Source organism: Lonchura striata, chromosome 2 (assembly GCF_046129695.1).
Source record: "Lonchura striata isolate bLonStr1 chromosome 2, bLonStr1.mat, whole genome shotgun sequence".
Taxonomy (NCBI): domain Eukaryota; kingdom Metazoa; phylum Chordata; class Aves; order Passeriformes; family Estrildidae; genus Lonchura; species Lonchura striata.
The window spans coordinates 13766419-13791365 of record NC_134604.1 but is presented as its reverse complement, the minus strand read 5'-3'; the positions used below and the strand labels follow the sequence as shown (position 1 = coordinate 13791365).

The window sequence follows — 24947 nt, the reverse complement described above, 5'->3', positions numbered from 1 at the left end:
TTTAATATTGGTATAGGTCAAGACAAATGATCACCATGCAACTGTTGGGAATTAGGTTAATTCAGATTATTTTGCTATAGGTTCTTGACTATTACAGACTTCTGTTTGAGTTCTCAGACAGGTTGCCTTCCAGACAATTGCCTGGATGAGATTTTGGAGGCAGGTGTTAACTGTGGAAACTTACTTAGTATTAAACTCACTTGTCTGTTGCCACCGACTTTGGAGACGATATTTTAATTTTTTTCCCTGGTCATTGTCCTCCACAAAAGACCTAATTGAAAATATCTGTCAAATCATGTCTCTGGTTTCCCTCTTCTTCCCCCGCCCCTCCATTAATTGGACACGTATTGTGTTTGTGTGGGAAGGAAGGAGGCTCTGTACCAGGGTAGCAATATTGCTGGGAAAAGAGCATTAAAATGGATAAAGGGATTTCCTAGTGGTATAAATACCTGCACACGACGTCCCTGTGCTCCGGAGCCCTCCTCTGTGGGTATATCCAGGTAAAATCCTGGAATAGAGTTTGAGGTGCCATTAATCCTGCAGGATCTGCTCTGGTAGAACACGGGACAGGCAGCTCTCTCGCCTCTAGGAGGGTATGAGCTGCCAAGCATTTGCTTCCTCAGACACCTTTGTGCCCTTGAATTCTGACTCTTCTCCCTCTCTGCCTCTGATAATGCATCACAGCGCTGCAGAGTGCCTGCAGGTCTCCAACCATACCACCAATGTTGTGTCTACAGGTACTTTTTGAAAATACTCTTGGTGTCATTTGTAATTTTTGGGTGATAATCGAGTTCTCAGTGTTTAAAGTGTTCAGTGTCGGTGTTATGTATGATTGGGACTGTGCCACAGTAGAAGCAATTTCACAAAGCTCTGCATATGAGTGAATCAGGAAAGGCACAAATGTTGGTGTTCTAGCTAAATACGTAATTTTCTTTAAGTTTGTTACAAGATTAGACTCAAATATGCTGCCAACTTAGGTTCAGACACTGTCACTGGTATAACTACAGTCTTCAAATGACAATGGTCATGTAAATTATTTGAGAGGTTGTTTATTATGCAGCCATAATTTGAAATATTATATATTACCTTAAATAGGAAATATATTTAAAAGACCTCAAGCGTAAATATATCTTGGGGGAGTTTTAAAGAAGGAAAAACATTGCTTTGCAAGGCATACTGCAAACTGAATCAAGACTAAGGTTTAAGTGTGAAGTTCAAAATGCGTAGTAGAAAACTTGTCATTATCTTTGAATCTTGTATGCTTGTGTATATAATCCAATTTGATTAATTTAAATGCTAGGACTATTTAATTACTGAATATCTGAGCCAAAGAGAGTTTTCTTGCAGTGTTAATACTGCAGAGGCAGGATTCTGGAATACAGGAATTGTTGATAGAAAGCCTTCAGGGAAAGAAAAAGAAATAGTTGATTTATTTGAAATTGTATTAACATTACAATTTCATTTGGAGTCTTAACAAGAAAGTGGATTTTTCCTGAAAAGCATTGGTAATAAAGCATTTTAATGAAAAGAAAAAACATGTATGTAGTGAAAATGGATTTTCGGTAACAGAAAATAGGATCATCTTATACATTAAGCAAGAGGCTCAAAATATCCCAGTACAGCTGTGGGTTAGCAATAGTGGCAGGGAATAGGAGAATTTAAATTTTGTATGAGGTCAGATTTATGTGTCTGTATCCCAGCAGTATTTTCTAGGTTCACGATGAGGGCTGGCCCAAAGGATCTGCTCACCTGCTGCAGTTTTAGGTTTTGGTATTTTGTATTTGCCACCCAAGGACAAATGTCACTGCAGACAGTGGAAATTTTGATTGCAGGATCACATCCAGAAGATGATCCTGTGAAAAAAATGACCCTGGGAAGGCAGAAACAGAATGGTGGTAACTACAATGAGTCAAGATTTACAAATTTCATACATAGATTAAGGAATTCTCATAAAAAGTGCCACTTTGAGTGCACATGAGGAGAATTTGTGTAAAATATAATGGTGAAAGAATTCATTTTAAATGTCAAAAGTTTTAAAAATGGATGTAACAATTCTTCATCACAAGAAAGGTAAAAATACTTCTGTTCAAGTACTACATTGTGTCATTTAGCTGATGCTCTGCAGTATGCTCAACACTTTAACTGCTATTATTTCATTTAAATAGCATCATCCTCACTATTTAATTTTAAATCGTTATTAGCAAATCAAAAATTGTATTTTAATTTATAAAGTTTATAGTATGTGGATTAAGAAATAGTGGAAAAATGCAACTTATAAAGGCTCAGATCTTGACAGAAAAGTTGAATTGCTGTGCATGCATTGCAGTTATTAATACAATTTTATTTTCACTGCATCTACATTAGTATAAGCATGTTTATCTTAGTAGATTTTATATCTGTACAAGTATATTTAAATAGGACACTTTACTGTTATGATTACTGTTGTAAAACTCAAAGATTCTAATCCCTAATTAAATAGACTGTTTTGAACAACAGGAATGTGTTCTTTAAAATGTGGTTTTACATATCTGAATGTTCATGAGCATTAATTTTTAATATTCTGTTTTATTGCAGTTGTTAGAGAGGGCAGTACATGCATTTTTATTTATATTTATACATGAGAAACAGACATATCTCTATACTGCATTTAGCAAAAAATGGTCTCATTCTTCAGGCACTGGCTATTACTGAGCACAGACCCGAAATACCCCTGTGAAAACACTAGAGACAAATTAAATGTGTTTGTTGGTGCTGGTGATGGAAAATGTTTACTTAGGCCTGACTTGTTAGAAGAATCCAGAATTTACCATCTTGTTTCTCGACCACCTTGCCAAAGCACTCTGAAATTGCTTGGCACGCAAGAAATTGTGGGTTTTGAACACATCAAAGCAAATGTCCCAAACTGCTGCCTTTGGAAACCCAGGCCTTCATTTGCTGCAGAGTTTGCTCGACAGGGAAGGCACTTTCCTGAGACCATAGAATTAGTTTTTGTGTGAGATAGAATGAATCAGCCTGCGGAAGCTGTGTGAGGAAACAGGTCTCCTGAAGCGTGCAATGCTTCCCCTGCTCAGCAGTTTGCACAAACTGGGTTATGCCCATAGATTACACCAAAAGCAGCACAGCAATTCCTGTCCTGCCTCACAGGATGTCCCCCTAGTTCTAGTGGCACTTCTCCCTGTTAACCTGATGCCTGTGGTCCTGTGTTGAACGCTCACAGAAGAAGCTACAACTGCACAGAAGGCATTGCCTGCCTCGAACTTGAAGGCTCTGTCTTGAATCTTGAGTTCTTATGAGTCCTGTCTGTTTTCTCTCTGCTCCCAACCCGTGCGTGTTGGTGCGTCGGCTTTGCCGCGACAACGCCGCGACGCCCTTGGCCAGGCCTGCACTACTCCGTGCCCTCCTGTCACTATGGGAATCAGCCTTCCACCTACGGGGTGATGACAGGTAAGAGGCCAGCCCTCAGCTGGATGGGCGGGCAGCATGTGGATCTTAGCCAGTTTTCCTTTAGAGGGACCAATCCAAGACAATCGTTTAAAGAAGGTGATGGGATTTGGATTAAGGTGTTAGAAAAAGCGTTAGGAAATTAGTGCCCAGAGTGTCCCAAACCTCTGCATCTCTTGTGAATCATTCTGTACCTTATGTCTCCCTACAAGGCTGGGAAAGTCCTGCTCTTTTTGCATTCCTCTGGCCACGTCTCCTGGTGATTATCACTTTTTGAGGGGCCAGAAGTGACATACACACCACACTTGTGTGTGACCAGTACCTAGGTTGATGAAGCCCTGGCTGAAGCTATAAAATAAAATGATGTCAAATGAAGGGATAGGTGAATTCAGCAGGCAGATCAGCCATGTGATCATTGGTTTTTACACTCATTAATGCATCCTGCTCATTCTTCCCTGTCCCAGGCTCAGTAAAATGAAGGCTCACTTTTATTCTGTGCAAGTTTAAGCAGCAATCAATGAGATAACGGCATGAACCAAGTTAGCATAACTCCCAGGAAATAACTGGGACTTGAAAATAATCCAAAATCAAAGTCAGAATTTTATTTCATTTAAGAATTAAAGAAATACTAGAGAAAATCAACATGGACTAATATGTCTGCATGGGGACAGAGTGTCCCCATGTGCACACCTTAATGGTGTGCAAATTTCCAAATTTTTGTATTACATGATGCATGTCTGTGTCTTGCAAACATTGGCATTGTCCAGGTCCCTGGAGGAAGTTAAGAAGTAATAATAAATTATATTGCTCAGAAATCAGTTTTCTTTAATTAAAAAATAAATACATTTGTACTCTTCTCCTTTCTTCTTCTTTTTATTTCCATCTGCTTTTCTTATTTTATTTTCTTAGGCATCAAGCCTGCAACTCCAGAGATGCTCTCAGCAAGTCTCTCCCAGACTCGCATCTTACAGACATGCAGCATGCCCCACCCCAATGTGGTAAATGGTGTCAGCACCTTGCAAAGCAAGTCCCCCTCTTTTAAAGAATTTTTCATTATTTTTTGGGATTTTTTTTTGGTGGTTGTCCTGTGTGAAGTGTATAAAATAGTTCTATGGGGTTAGAACCTCCAAGACTGATGGAAGTAATTTGGGCAGTGAAGAAAAACCTAGCCCTAATAAATGGAGGAAGAAGTGGGGAGGTTAATGAAGTTCTGAGTTCTTCTACAAGTTTTGTGTAGTTTAGAAAATTGGGAAGGATGACCTGAGAACCTGGAATTTACTGGCTGCTCCAGATACACAGAGGAGCGTTAATATTTCTCCAGTAATTCCCTCCATGCCTCCATCGGGTCAGAGACTTTTTAGCTCTACATACAATATCTAGGGAAAAATCAGCCTTCACTTTTAACTGCATCTCTTTGTTAAGTCTGACATTTGGGAACAAAAGGTAGTGAAAGATAGTTCTGTTTTATCCTTGAGCAATTTCGTTTTTGGAGGATCATTCTGAATGAGTTCTGGTTTGTTTTTTCTTTCTTTGAGATCTTACCTGTCTACTTTCCTCAAGAAAATTCTATGCTGCAGCTAAGACAAGATAGTGCCTTGTCTGAGCATCAAATGGCATCTACATGGAAGTATTCTTTGTACCAGAAAGTAGAGATGGGCAAATTTTAAGTGACTCAAAATGACACAGATCCATTGATCTTGTTGTGCCAGTTAAGTCCAGCTTAGAGCATGGATTTTTATTTATATAAGTTTAGGCCTTTTATTTAAGTACTTCACAGTTTGCTAAGTGTCAGGACGCCTGTGGCTGGTGAAAGGGGCTGTTGATAGGTTTCCATATGCTGGGGCAAAAAAGAGAAAACACATCCTAGGAAATTCTAACTCCTGGATTCTCTCAGGTGTATTATATAATAAAAATTGCAGGGATACAAGGCAGAGGGTGACTGCAATGAGCTTTCCCTTTGGCGTCGCCCAGGTGGTCTGACCCCTTGCCTGTACAAGTTCCCGGAGCACGCGCTGGGCGCCGGCTCCTGTGCCCTGGGCCACGGCTTCACGGCCCTGCCCCAGCCCCTCCTGACGGATGAGCCCACCGCCACCGACTTCAAGCAGGAGTTCCGCAGGAAGAGCAAGCCCGTGGAGGAGCCCGTGGACATGGACTCCCCTGAAATCAGGGAGCTGGAGAAATTCGCCAACGAGTTTAAGCTGCGGAGAATCAAGCTGGGTATGTGCTTCATGTCCACGAACAAAAGGCTGGAAGATTCCAGTGAAAGCCCAATTCTTTCTGAGTGTTTTATGGTCTGGCCTCTGCTGTTGTCTGAGCATAACTCTAATCCTGCCTTGCCCTGCAAAACTTTCTCCGTTCCTAGAAGGCTTGCATGGAATTAATGTCAGCTTTTAGTTTGCAAAAAGGGGCTTTAAACTTTCCTGCCCTTAAATTATTTGTGTCAAATGCATAGGAATTTTTTTCTGTTCAGTAACTTACTTTCAGTGTCAGGTGCAATATTTTGCACAGCTCCAAATTATCTGCAACTAAGGGCAGATAGCTCTCATAACCATCTAACCTCCCATACCTATTCTTTTCCCCATTGTGTTTCATCTGATGGTCTGCTGTCATTTCAGTATACACTGAATGACATCCATGGAAATCCTTCACTCCAGTAGGAAGCTTCTCTTTCTGGTTTGTTTTTTTGTGCCATGACACAGTTGGGAAGCAACGGATATCTTTGTTGCTGTGAGATAACTGCTGAGGACAAAGGTGGGCTGAGCCCTGTCCTCCTTGGCATTATCACTTATAATATTGCATCAGAACTATAGGGAATTATTTTATTTTATAAATCTAAAAAAATTAAAAGGTTATATGGGGTATGTGCATTATCTCAAGAGCTAGCAAGCCAGTATGTTCCATTTGCAGTCTAAACAGAAATAAAAGAAATTAGGGTTTAAAAATTATATGCAAACTGGCCAATTTTCCTGTATATCTTCTATTTGATGTCAGCCACAGCGATGGAAGGCCACACATAGTTAATCGCTGCATCTTCATCCTGAATTTTTGAGGGAACAAAACTTCCTTTGGTGTAAGCAAATTACATGGAGCCTGTAGAATGGGAGAAATGCAATATGCACAGGAAAAATAATCTGAGTTTGAGCTTTACAAGAGAAAACAGGTTGTGGGTCTGAGAGACACTGGGTTAGTGCAGTCAAAAAGGAGTTTAAAAGGTGCCTGATGGGACACTGAGTGCCTGAAGAGATCCTGCCTTGTCCTGGCACCAAAGCAGAAAAGGAGGATGATGATCCAGTCCCCCAGCCACAGCAGATCCACATTCAGAGAAATGAGCAGGAAGCTGTTGAAGCAGAGTCTGCATGGAAACTGCAGCATTTCTCTGAGGACTTCAGCTTAGCTGTTGCAACAAATGACAGGAGAGCAGCAGTGCCTCTGGCAATTCACTTACTGCTCTTGCACCATCTACAGAAAGACATACTGTGTCTGGATCCTTCTCAATTCCCTAATAGAGTGTGAAACTCCACTAAATCAGTGTCACACTCCACGGAGACCACCAGGAGACTGAGCACAGCTCTGAGGTGAGCTCCGCTGGCCACAGGGACCTCTGCAGGGACCTCTGAAGGCACTGCAGCACACTGTCCACGAGGGCCAGCAGCGGAGGGTGAGCATCTCAAGGAAAGTAACCCTCCTAGGAAGCTTCAAAGTTGCTTTTCCCTTTGTTTCTGGCAGGTTATACACAAACCAACGTTGGAGAAGCCCTGGCTGCTGTGCACGGCTCTGAGTTCAGCCAGACGACGATTTGCCGCTTTGAGAACTTGCAGCTGAGCTTCAAGAACGCGTGCAAACTGAAATCCATCCTGTCCAAGTGGCTGGAGGAAGCAGAACAAGTGGGAGGTAGAGAAACTGAAATCCTCTAAATAGTGATTTGCACTTCAAGCAGAATCCCATAGAAATGTTTTAGGGCTATTATATGTCTTCTGCGGACTAAAGATTTTGTTTTACCAGCTTTAAATGCTGTGGTGTGCTTGTGTTAAAGTATAGTAATCTTAATTTTGGATGAGCATGGAGGGAAAACTGAAGTGCATGGAGTGTACAGAATAGCAGTAACATCTCCTGGGCTGCTGGAAGAAATTTCTTCCAGTCCCATCCCAGCAAACTAATTCCAGTCCTGTAGAGAGCCAGAGTAGGATCTGCAGGACAGCCCATTTAACAGTGTATGGGGATTTTTCACTAGCAAAGTCCTTTTGCTTCTAACTATTTCTGCCTATAACCGTTTATAGTTGGAGGTAAAACAGTGACCAGCCATCCTAACAATGGAAAGATCCTGTGTCTGATTCTCCTCTTATTCAGCAGCACTTTCTCTTGTGCTTTCTTCTTCTTTCAAACACAGTGACTATTTTTCTGGAAATGATTGTTCTTGTTTTCCAGTCCCTGTGGAATATAACTGCCAGCTTTTGTTGTTTGGCTGCTTCTTCTTTTTTTAATACAGCTTTGTACAATGAAAAGGTTGGGGTGAATGAACGGAAGAGGAAGCGCAGAACCACCATAAGGTAATAAATATTTACATTATTACAGGTTAGGAACAATTTTGGCTAAAATGCTTCTTTTTCTTCCATCAAAATTTAAGTGCTCTTTTTGATTAATGAATATCTACATCTTGGGCTTCTAAAAGTTCCAATATTTGGAAATATTCTAGTGAAAATAACCCAGCATAACCCTCCAGACCCCCAATTAATTCCAAAGTATTATATTTCATACTCTGCTCAAAACCTATGAAGTTGCTAGTCAAAAGTAATGATGTTTCTATTCTTCTGTATGTGCAGAACACTATGCTATTAATTAGCCAGTTTTGTTAAACAGTAGTAAATATTGAAAAACTGACCTGTAAATGAAAGACCAGGAGATGAAAGGACTAGAACTCAAGCAGATACTGTATTTCTGTAGCAAATACCTGCACTTCACTTCCAGAATAATGCATGAAGTGCCCTCTTGTGTCCAAAGAAATTACAGCTACTGCTGAAACTTCTGGATGCCTCCCAGTGGCACACAAGCATGTCACATATGTGGGTTTTTTAGAGTATGTAACAGAAATTGGAAGCAAATTCTATCTGGAAATAAGAAAAAATGAGTATTAAATTATTCTGTTTAGTGAACCACTCAGTTTTGGTCACTGCTGACTCTGAGGAACGGATGAGAGCAGACACTTGGAGAATGTAATGATGGCTAAAGCAGCTGGACATAATCTCTGTGATTTCTAGGAATACTCTAGTGCTGTCTCTATAATTAGTGAGATGCAAAACACAGTATTTCCCAAATCTACGTGATAGAGCTCTTCCTCTCTGTAAACCCAAATTATTTGATACAACCAGGTAACACCACTGATGTGCATTTCCTGGGGCAGAAGGGTGGTCAGGCTTGTTCCAGTTCCTGTGACCCCACTCATAACTAGTTAGTAGCTGTGCCTCCTAGATAATATCTAGGAGAAGCACCAATATTTTGTAATTAACATTGAAATTGCTCTGAACTCGATGCTTTTTTGCCTTTTAATCACCCCATGCCAAAATTCTGTATGATGTCACGCTGCTTGTGTCAGCAGAGAACTACAGAGTATTTTTAGTGCTTTGGGTTCCTTTTACATAAAGATGAAATAAACCAAGTCACTGCCTTCAGTGTTGTTACTTGATCTTTTTCTTGAACTAGTGGCGAAAGCCTGAATGTACAGAAAAGGTTTTAAAGGTGAATTTTTACCCCTGTATCCAGCATTGCTGCCAAAGAAGCCCTGGAGAGGCACTTTGGAGAACAAAGTAAGCCGTCTTCTCAGGAAATTATGAGGATGGCTGAGGGGCTCAATCTTGAGAAAGAAGTCGTGAGAGTTTGGTTTTGCAACAGAAGACAAAGGGAAAAAAGAGTGAAGACCAGTTTACACCAGAACGCCTTCAGTTCTATTATCAAGGAGCACCATGAATGCCGGTGAAGCTTTTCCATGTACAGATGTGGATTTCTGTTTTGCTTTTTGAAAATATTGTAAATACTGTATTGTTAGAAAAAAGGAAAGAGAAAAATCAGTAAAGTGCTCGTTCCTCCTACATGCTAGCAGCAGCTGTAGCATGGGAAGGATTTTGCTGTCATTAATTGAGGCACTGTGAGCTCACCAGGACAGAGTTGTCACGCTGCTCCTACTGCACACTCTGTCTCAGCCCAGCAGACTGAGACTGCCTCGAACCGCTGTCAAGTAGAAGTGGCTTGGATAATGCTTGTTATCAAAGGTAATTCTTGCTAATTTGTTATGTGCCTCAAAGTTTGGTTTGGGTAGGCTTAGCTAGACAAACAGGAACACAGTTTATCTGACCTTAGGACTTTGTGGCCTGAGGGGAAGAAAAATAGTTATTAGGGGTTTTATTACATTGGTCTTTCTCTGCATTATACTTTCTTCTGATTAAAACCATGTGTAGACTTACTTACACAAAAGCTGGTGTGTTAAGCTAAAAAGTATACAAAAAAAGAATTTATTGCACTGCACATTCCCCCTCTATTACACCCCACTAATTGAAAATAATCCCTTATTTGTCATCTTCTAGCCTAGAGATAATCGAGGGGAAAGAATACCAGTGCCAGAGCCCCACCTATCAGGCAGGCACTGAGAAAACTGAATTAATGACTGTAGTACTCACCAGGGATAGATTATCCAGCCATCTCATCAGCCCTGCTAACTGTTATGGGAATTAGCCCATTACCATGTAAGTATTTTGACTGTTTTCCCAGGACTGAAATTAAGTGAGTACACGCAAGTAATACTGGCCAGATACATTTTATTTTTCCATAAAACAAACCCGATGATTTAGAAAATGTCTATATAATAGGCCCACAGAAAGCCAAAGGAGTTTAATGTTCAAGACCACTTAGGAGCAGCATGTACAAGTTAAGTGCTCACTCTCCAGTGTACATTAAATTATCTCTGATACTTATTACAGTGACTGTAAGCATATTCAGCAATGGAAATCAGGCTCCTGGATTTCTAAAAAAATACATTTTTATGCATGAATGCACCACTCTAAGCTCTGAACTGAGAAGAAAAGTTCAATTTAATCACTCAAAGGGGAGAAACTGTGGCCATGTACTCCTTTCAGGCTGCTTTCATCACTAGCATAGCTCACCCACTATAGCAGAGACCAAGGTGCACACTTTTATCCACCACAGGTTATCAGCAGGTCATGAACTTTACAAAAAAAGTTTCAGCTGAGAGGATCAGCACTCAGCAAAAGTGGTGGCATGCATTGGTGTTCCTTTCATGTGATGTGGTCAAATGTTATGTTGACATCACTATCTGGTATATAAAATCTGTATTTATATTCTAAATTATTTTCTTAATTATAAAACACTTCCTAGAAATGCTATCAGCCTGTACTCCCCAACCTCCTCATCCAATAAAGTATTCCTATACTTTTGGCACTCCAGGCAATGGTTTGTAGTTCTGTTTCGGTAACACTTTACTCTTTTTTTAGCTGTGTGTCATGCTGAAATGTATTTTAAAATGCTCTAAACAGATAGTTCCAGAGCAGCCTCACTGTAACGTGGTGGTCTCTTGCCCCTCAGAAAGTCTCACAAGTGAAAGCTAATTGCAGCAACAGAATAAAATAAAATTAAAGGTGACATATAACAAAATCGTCTTGCAAAGGAATGACAAAAGGGCAAGAAAGCAGCCATAAATTAAGCACACCTGCTTGTATTTATGCTGCCACATAAATACAAACAAATTAAATTATTTAAAGAAGAAAAGCTGGACAAAATAAATTTCAACTGCTGCAGCTGGAGCTTTACTTAAGAGAAAGTGGCAATTCTTTTTTTCTTCACTAGGAACAACTTAATTGCCATCAATTACTCTTGATTGGGGTGGGGGGAGCCCAACCTGAATATAAGGCAGGATTTCCAAGGAGTAGCTCTATAAACCTGCAGTTCAGTTAGCCATTCAGCCAAGCTATGCTGTGCTGTTTTTGAAATATTTGTGGGTTTTCTTGCTCTTCTTTTCCCATGCTAACTTTAGGCAGGCTGTTGAAACCACACTAGAGAGCAAAACAAGGCATTATCATGACGTTTAAATCTGAGGTTCAGCTGTCTCTGCAGAACTGTGATGCCCTCATGTGAGGGGCACAACTGACCAAGAACAGGCCAAGCTGCTGAGCAAAGGTAAGGTGAATAACTTGAAGTTACTCTCTGCTAGACTTAATGTGTGTGCACTGGGTGCTATAGAGTCTGCTCAGTTATGGACTGTACTAAAAAGCTGGTGGAGGAAAGCTGTTCACCAAATATAAGAACTAGGAGTAAACACAGGAAGATGGAAAATGGAAAGAAGTTAAAAGAAACCAAAGTGGTGGTTTTTAACACGCTTGGGAAAAAGTATCTTTGGAAGGAAAACATGTGGGTGCCAGAAGTTCCTTTGTATGGATGAGTTCTCAGATGAGAAAGCCAATTAAAGCTGGTGTGTGTAGTAGAATTTGCACAGGGCTCTGAATGTACTTTATTTTTGAAACAGAGATTGGAAGAGTATTAAGGGAAAAAGCATCATCGATGTTCATTGTGTTCTCATTGCTCCCCTGGGAATTGCCTCTAGGCATTTGAGGAATAGGACTCTGGGTAGAGCCATTTTTAGGTGTGTGAACAACTACATCATTGCTCCCAGATGGAGACTCAGATCCAGTTCCTGTTTAGGTGTTAGCAAGGATAAAGGAGGGATAAAAATTGAGGGGTTTTATTGGGTTTTTTTAAATCACTCAATGTGATTTAAAAGGAATTTATATCTGAGCAGGAGGTGCAATTTTTTTGACTGATCTAACATACTGACCATAATTGCAGACACATAGAGCATTTCTCACCCTGCTACCCAAAGATTTTTACACAGGTTAGAGCTGCAGGGTTGAAATGGTAACTCGTAGCAAACCAAGGGATTGATACTGACACCAGGCCTAGTTCAGCAGTCCAAATGGCACCAAAAAAGCAATACCCTTCTTCCTGCTCCTCAAGGACCCAGAGAAAATAACTCATTATGGAATTATGCCCAATTTTGACAGGTATTAAAAGGATAAACTGCACACCTCATTCAGAAAGGACGCAAGCCTTGGTGTTCAACCAAACTACAAACAACCACTAACATTTTATCCCTGTGTTCCCATTATTTCTTTCAGTACCACAGAGCAGTACTTGGGCATGAGGTTCCAGACAAGGGAACACACACTTGAACAAGTCTTTACTGAATATTGACTGGAGCAAAGGCCCATGAGCAATAAATATGATGGTGCTTTATCAAAGCAAGTCAAAGCAATATTTATCAGAGCTCACAAAGAAAGCCCAGTAAGAGACAGATGGGTAAGACTAACCCTACAAAGGACAAAGTCATTGTGGGATAAAAAGCCTTTTATTTGATTTTTACAAAATAACTTGTAAAAAAAAATCACCCCATACTGGATATATGCAATATATTAACTTACACATTCCTACCCACTACCTGACAGACTGAGTTTTGCATTATTTCTTTGAAAGAGAAAGAATACCTGCAATTCTAGGCCTAAAGCCCAAGGAAGGCTCTCCTTTGAGTTCTCTTTGCTGACTTCAGTCCTAAACAGTAGATGGTGCAACAACAGCAGATTTACTGAGGTTTCCTGCTATACTTTGCCTAACTGTAAAGTCTCTTTATGAGGTTTGTTTCCCCCCAGTTTTACTGGTTTTGCTTTTAGGAGGTATTTTGATTTTCTCTTTTTAAAGCCAAGATGATTGTTGTTTCTGTTCAATGAGCAGCACCACTAAATCAACACTGAGGGGTAAATATTTCCAGCAGAGTCAAGGCTGAGGAGCATCACACCATCTAGGAAGTAATAACTGGGAACTGCATTCTCATTTTGTCTATTTCCTGTACCAACAGTTTTTATTACTTAGCACAATGCATATTCCACTTAAAGCTAGAATTGTGTTGATGCAGTTCAGAGACCATAGAAAACCCTTCACAGAATCAGAACACTTTTATTATAGTGTTTATACAAGTAGTTATCATTTATGATCCAAAATTGTTCTCAAAACTAATATTTAGATTTAGTTTATCAATGTGATCAGTTGCATCTTAGCAAACAATACAATTATGCAGTTATCTTCCATTAAGAAGTACTGTAAAATATATACAAATGTTGCTTCAGGCAAATGTTCTTTTTTCAAGTGCACAAGTTGCATTTCTGAATGAGTGCATCTCTCCACTTCAGCACTGAGTCCCATCAAGTGTACAGAGAGGTTTCACCACAGCATTTTGTAAAACCATCTTAATTATTAAGTTTACTCACCTTTCAAAGACTCCTTCTGAAAGAAAATCACAAAGGTACAAGATTTATATACATAAAGGCACAGCAATTCTGTTGAAACCAGCTATGTAACAGTACAATAGAGTTCGATCAGTGCCTTTCATGCAACAAAGTTCATTAATAAATGTAACTCCTCTTCCAGAAAAATTAACTGCACAAGGCGTGAATCCTTCCATTCTGGTAAGAAGAATAACAAGCTATTATTTCATCAACTCAAAAGGAATTTTGAAGAAATACATAAAATGCTGTTTCTTTCTGCCTAAATTAGCTAGACATTCAAAGCTATTTCTCATGGAAAAAAAAGTTTCCAACTAAGAGCCAAGGTGAAGTTTCATTTGTGCTAAGAGATGACAGACTAAATTGTTTCTCTAATGATAATTTTGTACCAATTATAAATATTACATAGGTGCTGTCCTAGGAAATGGCATGACCAGCCACAGAATAGCCAGTTCTAGTGACAGATCAGGAACTGAGATGGGAGAAAACTTGGAATCCAAAGGACAGATCTGGATCAGGTGTAAGTGAATTTATTGTTAGAACCACACCCCTGGTTAGTCCAGAGTCAAAAAGACTCCATGCAATGGACAAAAAAAAAAGTACTTTTCTCTGCAAATTCATCTTCAAGTTGTCGTTTCTGAGACTTCAGGGTTTTCCTAGAAATCAGTTGCATTGAAAGAGTATTTGCACTTTGTACATGTGTGTAGAGCTGAGCACCCAGCAGGCAGACTCTGAACTGGATCAGTTAATCCACGCCCAAGGCTTTGAGCTGGCGCTCGATCTCCTCATCCGATATGGTGGTGGCGGTCGATGCCGATGCAGACGGCAAACCTCTGGCAGCTGAGGGAGCTTTGGCCATCTGGAAAGATAGAAGTTTTCTTCAGTCAGAATAATGCAAGCTGACTTTTAGAACAAACTATTTTTAAAAAATGGAATGCAGCGGAAAAAGCACACAAACTGTGCAAAAATAGCCATACCTTGCCAGAGATTTCAATCCCGATCTCGTCAAGCACTTGATTAACAATATCTTGGCTTTCTTCCTCTTCATCAGAAGCATCAAAAATATCGTCCAGAGTATCATTAACTTAAAAGAAAGAAAAAGAATCCAGACTGTATTAAGCAAAAAGGTGACTAGCATGGCCTAGTACCATCTTTCTACCCTCCCAGAACACAGCAGTAACACTATGGTGTAAGATTCCAGCAGAAGGCGTTAGAGGCTTTCTTAGCTCTGCCTTGCAAAGCCTGTGAGCACAGCCAGGGCAACAACAGGGTAAGGCATGGCTGCTTTTATAAAAGTATTCAGTTCCACCAAAGGAGTTCAGCTGCTGTATCTCCCCCTCCATTAGATTTTAACACTTCTGCAAAACACCTATAGTTTCATAAAAATCCCCTTCCTCTCTTCTTCCTCCAAGTATGTTGCAAGTTCCTAACTACTCAGATAACTTGTGTGCAGTTGAGGTGTTTCCATCTTGGTCAACAGCACTGGTTTGAATCCATGCTATTTAATATAACCAACAGGGCAGGAATTGGGATGGGGAAAAGACTGTGAGCAACACCAGGAATTAGCTGACAGTGAACACATGCACTCAGGAACAAGAAACTTGCTGCCTCCCCAAAAAATTGTTTATGGCTTAATTTAAGAAAAAGGAGACAGAACCATATCATACCACCATGTGCAGAAAGCTGAGATCATCAGTATCTAAATTAAGGCACATTTTCAAGTCCCCCTACCAGTTATGCCATCAAAGCCTTGAATGGGCCTCAAACCCTCTTCTCCACCTTTTAGAATGTTCCTTCTAAAAACATGATGTTTTGCAGAAGATGGGAAGGAACAGATTCTAGATTTAATACCTAGAGCTTCTAAAATTTCTAAGGCTCAGCATTCCTACTCAGATATATATTGTTTTATTTGCTCTACATTTTTGCTGTCAGTCTTATTAACTCTTCAAACATCAGTGTTTTTAGGCTGGTTCTCCCCTGCCAAGAGAAGCCAGTCCTCTGCAATGCAGAACTTACTCATTTCTTCAGTCATTTCCATCTTCATGTTTTCCTTCTGGAAATTCTGCATAGTTTGTAGTGTCTTTTGTGGATCCATCTTCTTATTAACTGCTTGCATTGTCTATTAATATGGAAAAAACTCTTAAATCATACAATGAGACATTAGTAAATATCAATGCATTCATTAAGAAAAATGCTTTAATCCAAATTTCACTTTCCTTGTCTCTTTACATCCCATGAGAACTGCAGGTAAGTGACAGATCAACAGTACAGCCTGCACTTAGTAAGAAATACTGCTGTCTAGTGACCTAATAGACAGACTTTTAAATGTGTGCATCTTTCTTGCACCATGACCCTCCCATGGCCTTGTATTAGGAAAAATCCAATTGATTTGAATGAAAAGAATGGCCAACATTTCCTCAGTTGAAGGCTACACACATTAAAGAAGTAAATAGCTGCAGGTTCTTATTCAGAAAGGACCATTTATTTGAACCACCACTGGAGGACAGGACTTAAATTATTTCTTGATGTTACAATTTAATGGAAAAATTACTTTACTCTGGAAAGAAAATCTCCAAGTGTTGAGGAAGTACTTGTTTAGGGTGCACCTGTGTTATAAGTGGAGATCTTGCTGTGGCAGTGAAATAAACTTCACCCATTTTACTATACAGGTGTGCAGCACTGCCTTTGTGGGCACTGCTATGGGGTGCTTCCCTCTTTCCTAAAAAGCAAGTTACTGTGGACTATCAGAATCTAAATAGAGACATAAGCAATTCAAATGTAAAATTTAACTATCTTTGAGGAGATAAAAGACTTGGTTAATTAAAAGAGAGGGTAACAAGCCACTACAGGTTTCACAGAAGGGCTTCTGCCTTCATGTCTGAGTTTTTTCAAGGTGATAATGTATTATGATACTAATGTTACTTGAATTTCAAAGACTGTGCTCATGGTCACATTATTTGAATTTAAGAAGTTGTTCTGGACTTGGAAGGTGTTGGTATAAATGGTTGTCAAAAGTATCTGCACTGATAGAGAGTTTACATATCTTCAGAAAATAAGGATCAAATGCATGAAAAACAGGCAACTCAGCTGGACTTTACTATGTTCAAAATTAGCAACATATATGCTAAGAAGTATATGGAAAGTATACATACTTGAAAAGCTTTGCATTCACATATTTGCCTTGCTTGTTAAGGCAACTGATCCCAAACATTTTTTACTGATGCTTTTATGGGATTAACAATTATTTGAGCTTCCCATGTTGGTAAGGCAAAATATTGACTTTAAAAGCAATCAAAATAATTTAAGACCTTTCTCTCCAATAATGTTACACAAATTGTACGTACAATTACCTGCTGTTTAAAAATACTTTTGGATTTTTTTCCTACTGACCTAATCTTCCTAACTACTCCCGTGACTTTGGTTTTGAGAAATTTAATCCAAGATCTATCACAAATAAAAGCAAGCCACCCATGTAATAATTAAAAAGCAAGACTAACTTGTTCAGGAGTGCTGTTGTAAGAACACTTACTAAGGTGTTGAACCTGATCAGTCAGACAAGTCCAATTTGTAAATTTGCTGCAGAGCCACAGTTCTGTATCACTGGCTGGCTGGAATCTGACCTCATGCTGTGTCTAAAAAGGCACCTGACCACCAAGCCTCTGTGGTAATTCCTTTCTGCAACAAGTTGCATTGCTGTGTTTAACTGGATTTGACTTGGACTGGGATCAAAGCCCAGCTTGGCCTACAGTGATGTATACTAATTCTGCTTCCTGCACCTCCAGCTGAACAGTCCTCCTTGTCAAAAGCCAAATCCCTTTTTATCAATTCAGGGTAATAGGGGAAAGTTCACACCTAGCTCAGAAAACTGAGAATTTTCACTCTTTTATAAGATGAGATTTGGGAGAAAACTTAATGCAATACTCTTTCCTGAGAGAGTATAGAGAGAATGACAGCAAACTCCAGATTAGATTTTTTTAGGAACTTAAGATCCAAAGCAATAACCTACTTTTTCCAAAAGCCATAAAGCTATTGTGGCACATGCCTTGACTTCTAGACGAATCATGCCCTACTTATTCCCAGTAAAAACTGCTTATGACAATAAACACACAAGCAAAGCACTGTAGCAGCAGGGTTTGGGGCTTTTTATGTACTAAAAGAAATCATTTACTGGCATTAGTTTATTTTTATTATGTAAACATTTGACAGATGTCTAGCCCAAGAAAGTATGTAAGTGCTATGTGGATAGACTGACCAAACAAAAATGTAACAATATAAATCCAAATTATGTTTCCATACTGTAGCCTCACCACCCCTGTGCAGTGAGTTTTAGCCCTGCAATTACCTAAAATAACACAATTTTTGCAACCACATGCTGCATTTGAATGTAATGTGGTGCCTTACTTTTGCTGTAGCTGACATAGCTCCTGCCATCTTCATCTGGGAGTTCATGACCTTGGTTTGAGTGGACATGGATGTGACTTTAGAGCTCACAGCATAGGTTCGATTCTTCTGCTTCCTCAGCTGCACCAGCTGCTTTGCCAGCACCTTGCAGGCTTCTTTGTTACCAGTCTTAGCCATTTTCTTGATTTCCAGTTCCTGTGAAAAAAGGTGTGATATTAATTCCACAGAATTTTCATCCATGTAAAGACTATAATTAAGCCTTAGCTCTAATAATGAAATTCAAAATTAACTATCCTCTTGAATCTTTTAAGACATTTAAGTTATATAAATAGTTCCTTGCTTTTTTAACAAGGCCATTTAGCAGAATCAATGTCACACTGGCATGACTTGACCACAGGAAAAAACTCAATGAAACTCAATTACAGTGTGGTAGCACACAGTTCCCTCAAAGACTTCAATTTCTGCATGATGTCACATCCACTGCTATGTGCACATTTGATTCCATATCTGGATAAGCAGCCACACTTCAAAAAAAAGCCCCAGAAAGTGAAGGAATTATGATGTCTAGTACTGGTGCCATGTTTCTAATAAACTTGGATTTCTTGCAAACAACATCACTCATGTAAGAAATGGACAGTTCTTTTCAACTCTTTTTCAGCCTCAAAAGAACCTCACAGCTTTTTTGGGGAAGAAGTAGATAAAGTTATATTATAGGCCAAAAATTATAGGCTCTTTACTCTTATGATTTAGCTGGACTTAAATCATAATAAAAAATAGCATAATTTAACATGGGCTTATGTTGTAAGAAAGACATTTCTGTCTTAGAAAACCAAACCCCAGTCTGCCAATTCAAAGAGAAATAACAATCTGTTTAGCCCAGAGGTACCAGGAAAAAGCCTGGCACAAATAATCTTGTCAGCTGGGATTCTTCTAAGTGTGCCTTCTGATTTGTGACTTGGTAATGTAAAAATTGCAACAACTTTTTCCTTTACAGCATTTCTAAGCAGGACTTGCCACAGTGGCTCAGTTTCCTGTAGGTGTCCATTTGTCCATTTTGATTTTTACTATTAAATAAAAGCAGCTTTTAAAGACCAGCTTTCTCCTGGATTTTTCAGGAGAATAGGCCTGCTACAGGTATGAAGTTGCTTCACTTTATGTGCACTGGTAATCCAGAAAACCGCACTTATAAGAAGCTATGAAAAGATAAATCCTAGTCCCCAGAACATGCAGAACAGTCACCTTTAAAGGCAGGTGTAAACTGGCCCACTGCATTACCCTGACTACCAGAAAAGTTCATAGTTAAGTTTATTCCAGAGATGGCTCTGGCACAAAATCTCCTCTGCAGATTCCTAATTTCTAAAGGGTGTGTCACACACACTATTTTTAATCCAGGAGGGTACAGAGTGGCATTGAAGCAGCATGAGACTGTTCAAACATTAGAGGCCTGAAATAGAAGTAAAGCTGTGCTCTTTGAAAGTAGCTCACAGAAGCCACAAAAATTCCTGTAACATCACCAGAATATCACTTCCTTTTTTTTTTTGTGTCTAAAGTATTGTGAAGGTTGGAGGGATCAGTCAGCATCCCGTATTTTAACAGCAGATGTTTGAATATAGGGATTTTCTCAGTAAGTTGAAAGACATTTTATAACCTGATTTTTTCAAAGCAAAATACAAACCATTGCTAAATCACTGCAGATAATCCACCTGCAGAAATCAAACCCTATATACAGATTATTTTATTCCTAATTAAAAAGAACTTAGGTAAATTTGGTGTGCATTATCTGCTTTTGAGAGGTCTGGGGCAAGCTTATTGAAGTTCTTGTGTTCTTCTGGGGGAAAAAAAAAATCAAAATTTGTATAGTTATATCAGGTTACTGAACTGAAACAGAGCTGTCCGCATACATTAAGGTATTTTCATCCATAGAATTAATGTTACTGTGTAACTGGGTTTTCTCAGAGTAGTACTTTAAAATTAAGTGGAAAAAAGGTTTTTCTAGAGAAAGCACATAATGAAATGTTTTGAGCTTGACTGATAGGCACGTGATCCTTCTTCACCTGATCTGACACTGAAAATTAGTATTTATTGTCCATTGCTACTCTCACTCCAGCAGCAAATTTTAACTTATTTATGAGCAACCTACTATATCTTACATGGCCAAGGCTTTCAAAAACAGTTTCTCTGATCTTTTCGTTTATTATTCCCAGCTCTTGGTATTCATGCAACCTGCTGCCACAGACCAGCACCTCAATAGCTGCTGGAACAGGCTGGATTTGCACAGCTTTTCCCACAGTCTGAGCATTCTTCACACATCAAACCCCACCATCTGGCACATCCATTTCTCCTCTTATAGAGCCACACAGGTGCAGCATTCAGGCACTGAGTACTTGAAAGCTCACACACAGAAAGTTCTGAATACATCTTAATTTAGGCAAACAGTCCTACTATTATCAGCTAATTTTAGGGAAGTTCTATCTGAATGAAAAGAACAATTCTAGGGGTACTCGTGATATCCTGTGGTTTTTCAAGTACTCTCTCCCACTGGACAGTCATGGTAACGTGATAGCACTTCTACTTCTTTTAATTTTTCCACCAAAAGACAAGTGATTTACAAAGCTTTTAGAAAAAAAACCTTCTGAAAGACAGAGAATGCTGGGAATTGTAGGGAAAAACCCAATGCTATGTCAAAGGCTGAGAATCACTTTTAGGCAGTAAATATTTTCCAACACAATTTTAACTGAGAAATGAAAAGGGGAAGAAAACTGCCTTTTAGTATTTCATTATTATGCATTGATTTGTATCTTTAAAACCTTGCAAGTTTTTTATCATGTGTATCACTGTGTTTTTAAGAGCAAATAAAGTTCCCTGTCATACTTACCAGTTGTTTTTCCTGTTTTTCAAGTGCTGCTCTATCTCTGCTTATAGCCCTCTGTGTACCTCTTAACTCTCGATTTTGCTCCTTTATTATATCTGGAAAGAAAATATTGATAGCTGGGCAAAGTTTTTCAACACTCCATAAACATCTGCTAAGCACCCTGCAGACATGCAGCATGTTTGACACCTCCCTTTGTTCAGACTAAAGTGTCAGCATTTCAGATAAAGAAAATATTAGCAAAACACAATTTGGTGTATACATCATCATTGTGCCAGCAGTGTGGGCTATATCCTGTTAAAACCAAAAAAAGCTGTTTTACCTAGGATGTTACTTTGCACCATAACCATAGCAAGAGCCTTAACCCTACAGTAAGACATCTGTACACACACTTTCCTGCAAGCCCAGCACTAACTCAGCAATATCATGGTCACTGCTTTTCCCCAAGCCAGGCCTAACTGCAACAGGTAGGGCAGCTGAAGGAGCCTTGATTTATGAGATCTCAGAGCAGGTGAGGAGTCCCCAGCTCCACAAAACAGTGACAATAATCCCAGGTGCAAGTCCTGGATCCTACTCTTCTCTGTCCTTATTCTGCTCTGGGGGAACTTCCTCTCCTCCACATCTGTGTAGCCCTTCTCCAAGTCAGTCAATAAAGCAACAGTGTTTGAAACTCTTTAATTAGGAGATGCTTAAGAATAGTAAGGTAAGAAAGTGGAGGCCTTTATAACAAATTTCAATTTACTGACAACTGATGTAGCAAGCAAAGCTTGAACACTGTCAGGTGAAACTGACTCCTTCATAGAAGTTTTGTGCACTATACTATTAAAAATTATATACTGATAACATCCTCTTATTAAAGCAAGTATTATTTACAGTCTAGGCATCAATCATGCTAGATGCAACTAACTTTTGACAGGATTTACAGCACATGCTTGGGTGTGATTCACCTGGGCAAAGGCAGAGCAGGATGTCTGCATGTGACTCAGCACCTCTGACCTCCATAGCAGAAAGCAATTATTATGGAGGAGAGATTCAGCTACTCCTGTTCTATGCCTGCACTGTGGGTGGGAGTTTGAAAGGAGTACACTTTCACATAAACTTTCTTTAGAGCTCATGAAGGATAGATTCCATAATCACAGGCCACACCCTGTTCATTTTTTAAGGTTTGAGGCAATTTTGCTACAAACAGTGAGAAGCATTCACGTTCTTCACTCCCAAAGCCAGAAATACTGTAACATCCATTACTAAAATTATAACAACGTTAATAGGTTTGAATCAGAACAAAATCCCAAACCTTTAGTGGCATTTTAAAGACAGAATATACATTTCCTCTTCCAACCTTGCTGGAGATTGCCCAGTTCTTGGGCAAAGAAATGTATATTAAAAAAAACAGTGTGAAAATGACACCTGTTTTTACAATGCTACTACTGCTGTGAGTACTACAGAAAAAGCATCCTTGGGAGATGCACTGAAAAGTGGACAATAACTACGAACTGAAAGATGGCATGGAATACAACTGCGTTCTTCACACTGGCAAAACAGCAGAGAATATAATTCTGAAAATGCTACAGGCAAGTAATTTTGAAGGTAGATAAATGTATATTACTTGCACAACTGCACTTGGTCATATTGAAAGGAAAAGCATGACAGCTACATACAAGACTGGCTTTTCTAACTACACTACTTTGAAAAAAAATCCTTAGTATAGTGAGCTTGAGAGGTAGGAACTTCAAGGTAACACCAAGCAAGAACAGTACTTAGGAGACAATAAGGGTAAGCATGATGCTTATTTCTGTAGTTTCTGATCCCCCACAGTGGCTTAAACTAAAGATAGGAATAAACTGAAAACAACTATCTGCAGTTACAAACTGTTTAATTTGTTTTTTTAAGTGAAGGCCAAGATGAGAACTTGGTTCTTGTTTGTTTCTGATAACTGAGGAAAATTCCCAGTTACTAGAGCAGGCAAAATACGACAGGTTATTCTGAGATAAATCTTATGCTAATAGCCACTCCTGCGTGTCACACTATCGTCACACACAAACCAGGGCAAGGAGGAAGCATTCCTTAAAACAGGATGGGCAAGAGACATCCAGCAGGGCTTGACCTGACTCCTGCAACCCTTCCTTGGTCATGGAAGCTTAATGCCAACTCCCCTTCTTCCCCTCTCAGGTGCCACATCTAAAACGGGAAGAGCCCGGGGGAACCTGTGCGTGTTCCCCTCCGGTGACACACAATTGGTTGATGTGCAGCGTCATTTTAGCGAGCCCTTTTCAAACGCCGACCCAGCAGCTGTGCCACGGGGCCCCCAACACGCCGGAGAGCCGAACCTGCGGCTGGCCAGCCCTGGGGCACGGCAGTGAGGAGATGAGCGCGGCCCAGCGGCCTGCCGGCAGCCGAGGCGTCCGTGGGGGCTGTACTTCGAGGATCGCTGCTCCAGCTGAAGTTTAAAGCGTTTTGGTACCGGGCTGGCTACAAAGAGCCAAGACCAAGTTGTGCGCACAGCGGCGCGGAGCCCGGGGCGGGCGGCGGCGGCTCCCGCAGCCCGGACGTGGCTCCCGCACGGCGGCACCGAGCGCGTCCCGGCTCCCGCCGGGCCCAGCAGCTCCCGGCGGGCCTGTTCTGCGTCCCTGGCTGCTACCGAGCCGTGCTGCTCCTCCTCCGCCCTCACCCACGGCCCGGGCCGGCCGGGCCCGGCTCCACCCTGCGGTGCGCCGGGAATGCCTCACCCCGCCGCGCCAGGGCCGGCCGGGGGCTCTCCCCGAGCGCCGCGGGGAGACACGGCGGGCGGGCCGGGGCCTCCCGCTCCGCTCCCGCTCCGCTGCCGCTCCGCTCCCGCTCCGCCGGGACGCGGGGCCGAGGCTGCGTCCCCCGCCGGGCTCCCGCTGCCCCGGAGCCCCGGCCGGGAGCAGCCCCGCGCCCGGGGCCGTGCGAGGGCTGGGGCCGCCCCGGGCGCCCACTCACCGTCCACGGTCTTCTTCTTGAAGAGCGAGGCCATGGCGGCAGCCGGACCCCGCACCGCCTCGGCGGGCTCCTGTCGCCTCCCGCTCCGCTGACCAGGAAGCGGCCGGGCCGCGATCGCCCGCCCGGCTCCGCCTCCCGGCGCCGAGGGCGGGCGGGGCCGGGCCGGGCTCCGCGCTGCGCCCGCCCACCCTGCGGGGCTCGGCCTCGGCCCGGGCAGCGGGAGCGGCTGTGGCCGGCGCTTCGCTTGCTCCCTGAGTGGCTTTTGCGGTCTGTCCGCCTTCCTTTGGGCACCCCGAGCCCCGGGAGAGGCGCTGCGGGCCCGGCCCGGCCATCCTTGGGGACGAGCCGGGATGGGCGGGGATGCCCCGGCTCCCCGCTCCCTGCCCCGCTCGGTACCTTGGGGTCTCTTCTTGTACGTGTAGTTATTAAAGGTTAAAATGAAAGCATATCAAAAGTTAATTCGGCAGCGGTCTCGTTGGAAATCGCAAGTTTTCAGTGGTTTCCATGCGCCCCTTTAGTTGTTTTTCACTGGCTGAAATGCAGATCATGTGTGCACAGCGACTATGGGAATCCAGCGAGCTTCTCTAAGGAAACCTGGTGCGTGGGCAGCTGGAGGGATTTGGGCACGGGTCCATTAAACACACAATTAAGCAGTGGGGTCGCTGCCTGTCCATGATATATGAACCGTGCGGTTCGGGATTTTTTGTTCGGGATCATCCCGGCTCTGGGCCCTCACCCCGAGCCATTGCTGAGTTTGGAGAACTGATTACACATTCGTTTTTGTGGATATGCCTTTGTCTGAGGGTCACAAGCACTGCTGTGCACAATAGTACAGAAAAAGGAACAATAATTTTCTTGGTTTCAATATGTAATTACAATCCTAAATTTTTAATAAGGTAGTTTATAACATAGCTGTGATTTCATTGTTGGCGATTGCCTTC

General features: G+C 41.3%; 2 protein-coding genes across 4 annotated transcripts; one reads left to right on the top strand and one right to left on the bottom strand.

Moving 5' to 3' along the window:
* The first annotated feature begins 553 nt into the window (after nucleotides 1–553).
* POU1F1 (POU class 1 homeobox 1) lies at nucleotides 554–9412 on the top strand. 3 transcript variants are annotated; one of them, XM_021541750.2, is made up of 7 exons: nucleotides 554–737; nucleotides 3379–3444; nucleotides 4351–4464; nucleotides 5413–5658; nucleotides 7168–7332; nucleotides 7928–7988; nucleotides 9199–9412. In XM_021541750.2, the coding sequence occupies exons 1-7, from the start codon at nucleotides 596–598 to the stop codon at nucleotides 9410–9412; spliced, it is 1008 nt and encodes a 335-aa protein (XP_021397425.2). In that variant the 5' UTR covers nucleotides 554–595. The 3 variants fall into 3 exon arrangements, with proteins under 3 accessions (XP_021397425.2, XP_077646764.1, XP_021397436.2); XM_077790638.1 differs by having other exon boundaries at nucleotides 3295–3444; XM_021541761.3 differs by lacking the exon at nucleotides 4351–4464 and having other exon boundaries at nucleotides 3295–3444.
* Nucleotides 9413–12828: 3416 nt separating this feature from the next.
* On the bottom strand, nucleotides 12829–24157 carry CHMP2B (charged multivesicular body protein 2B). Its single transcript, XM_021541300.3, has 6 exons — nucleotides 24007–24157; nucleotides 21052–21143; nucleotides 18177–18371; nucleotides 15792–15894; nucleotides 14753–14859; nucleotides 12829–14634 (listed from the first exon to the last, which is right to left on the bottom strand). Exons 1-6 carry the CDS (start codon nucleotides 24038–24040, stop codon nucleotides 14521–14523), a joined length of 645 nt encoding a protein of 214 aa, XP_021396975.1. The 5' UTR covers nucleotides 24041–24157; the 3' UTR covers nucleotides 12829–14520.
* Between the last annotated feature and the right edge of the window lie 790 nt (nucleotides 24158–24947).

Coding starts and splice junctions, on each gene's coding strand:
- POU1F1 (XM_077790638.1), top strand. CDS start 596: ATGAGCTGCCAAGCATTTGCTTCCTCAGACACCTTTGTGCCCTTGAAT. Junction 738..3,294: donor CACCAATGTTGTGTCTACAG/GTACTTTTTGAA, acceptor AGTTCTTATGAG/TCCTGTCTGTTTTCTCTCTG. Junction 3,445..4,350: donor CACCTACGGGGTGATGACAG/GTAAGAGGCCAG, acceptor TTATTTTCTTAG/GCATCAAGCCTGCAACTCCA.
- CHMP2B (XM_021541300.3), bottom strand. CDS start 24,040: ATGGCCTCGCTCTTCAAGAAGAAGACCGTGGACG. Junction 21,144..24,006: donor CAAGAAGAAGACCGTGGACG/GTGAGTGGGCGC, acceptor TTTTCTTTCCAG/ATATAATAAAGGAGCAAAAT. Junction 14,860..15,791: donor GGAAATGACTGAAGAAATGA/GTAAGTTCTGCA, acceptor CTTTCTTTTAAG/TTAATGATACTCTGGACGAT.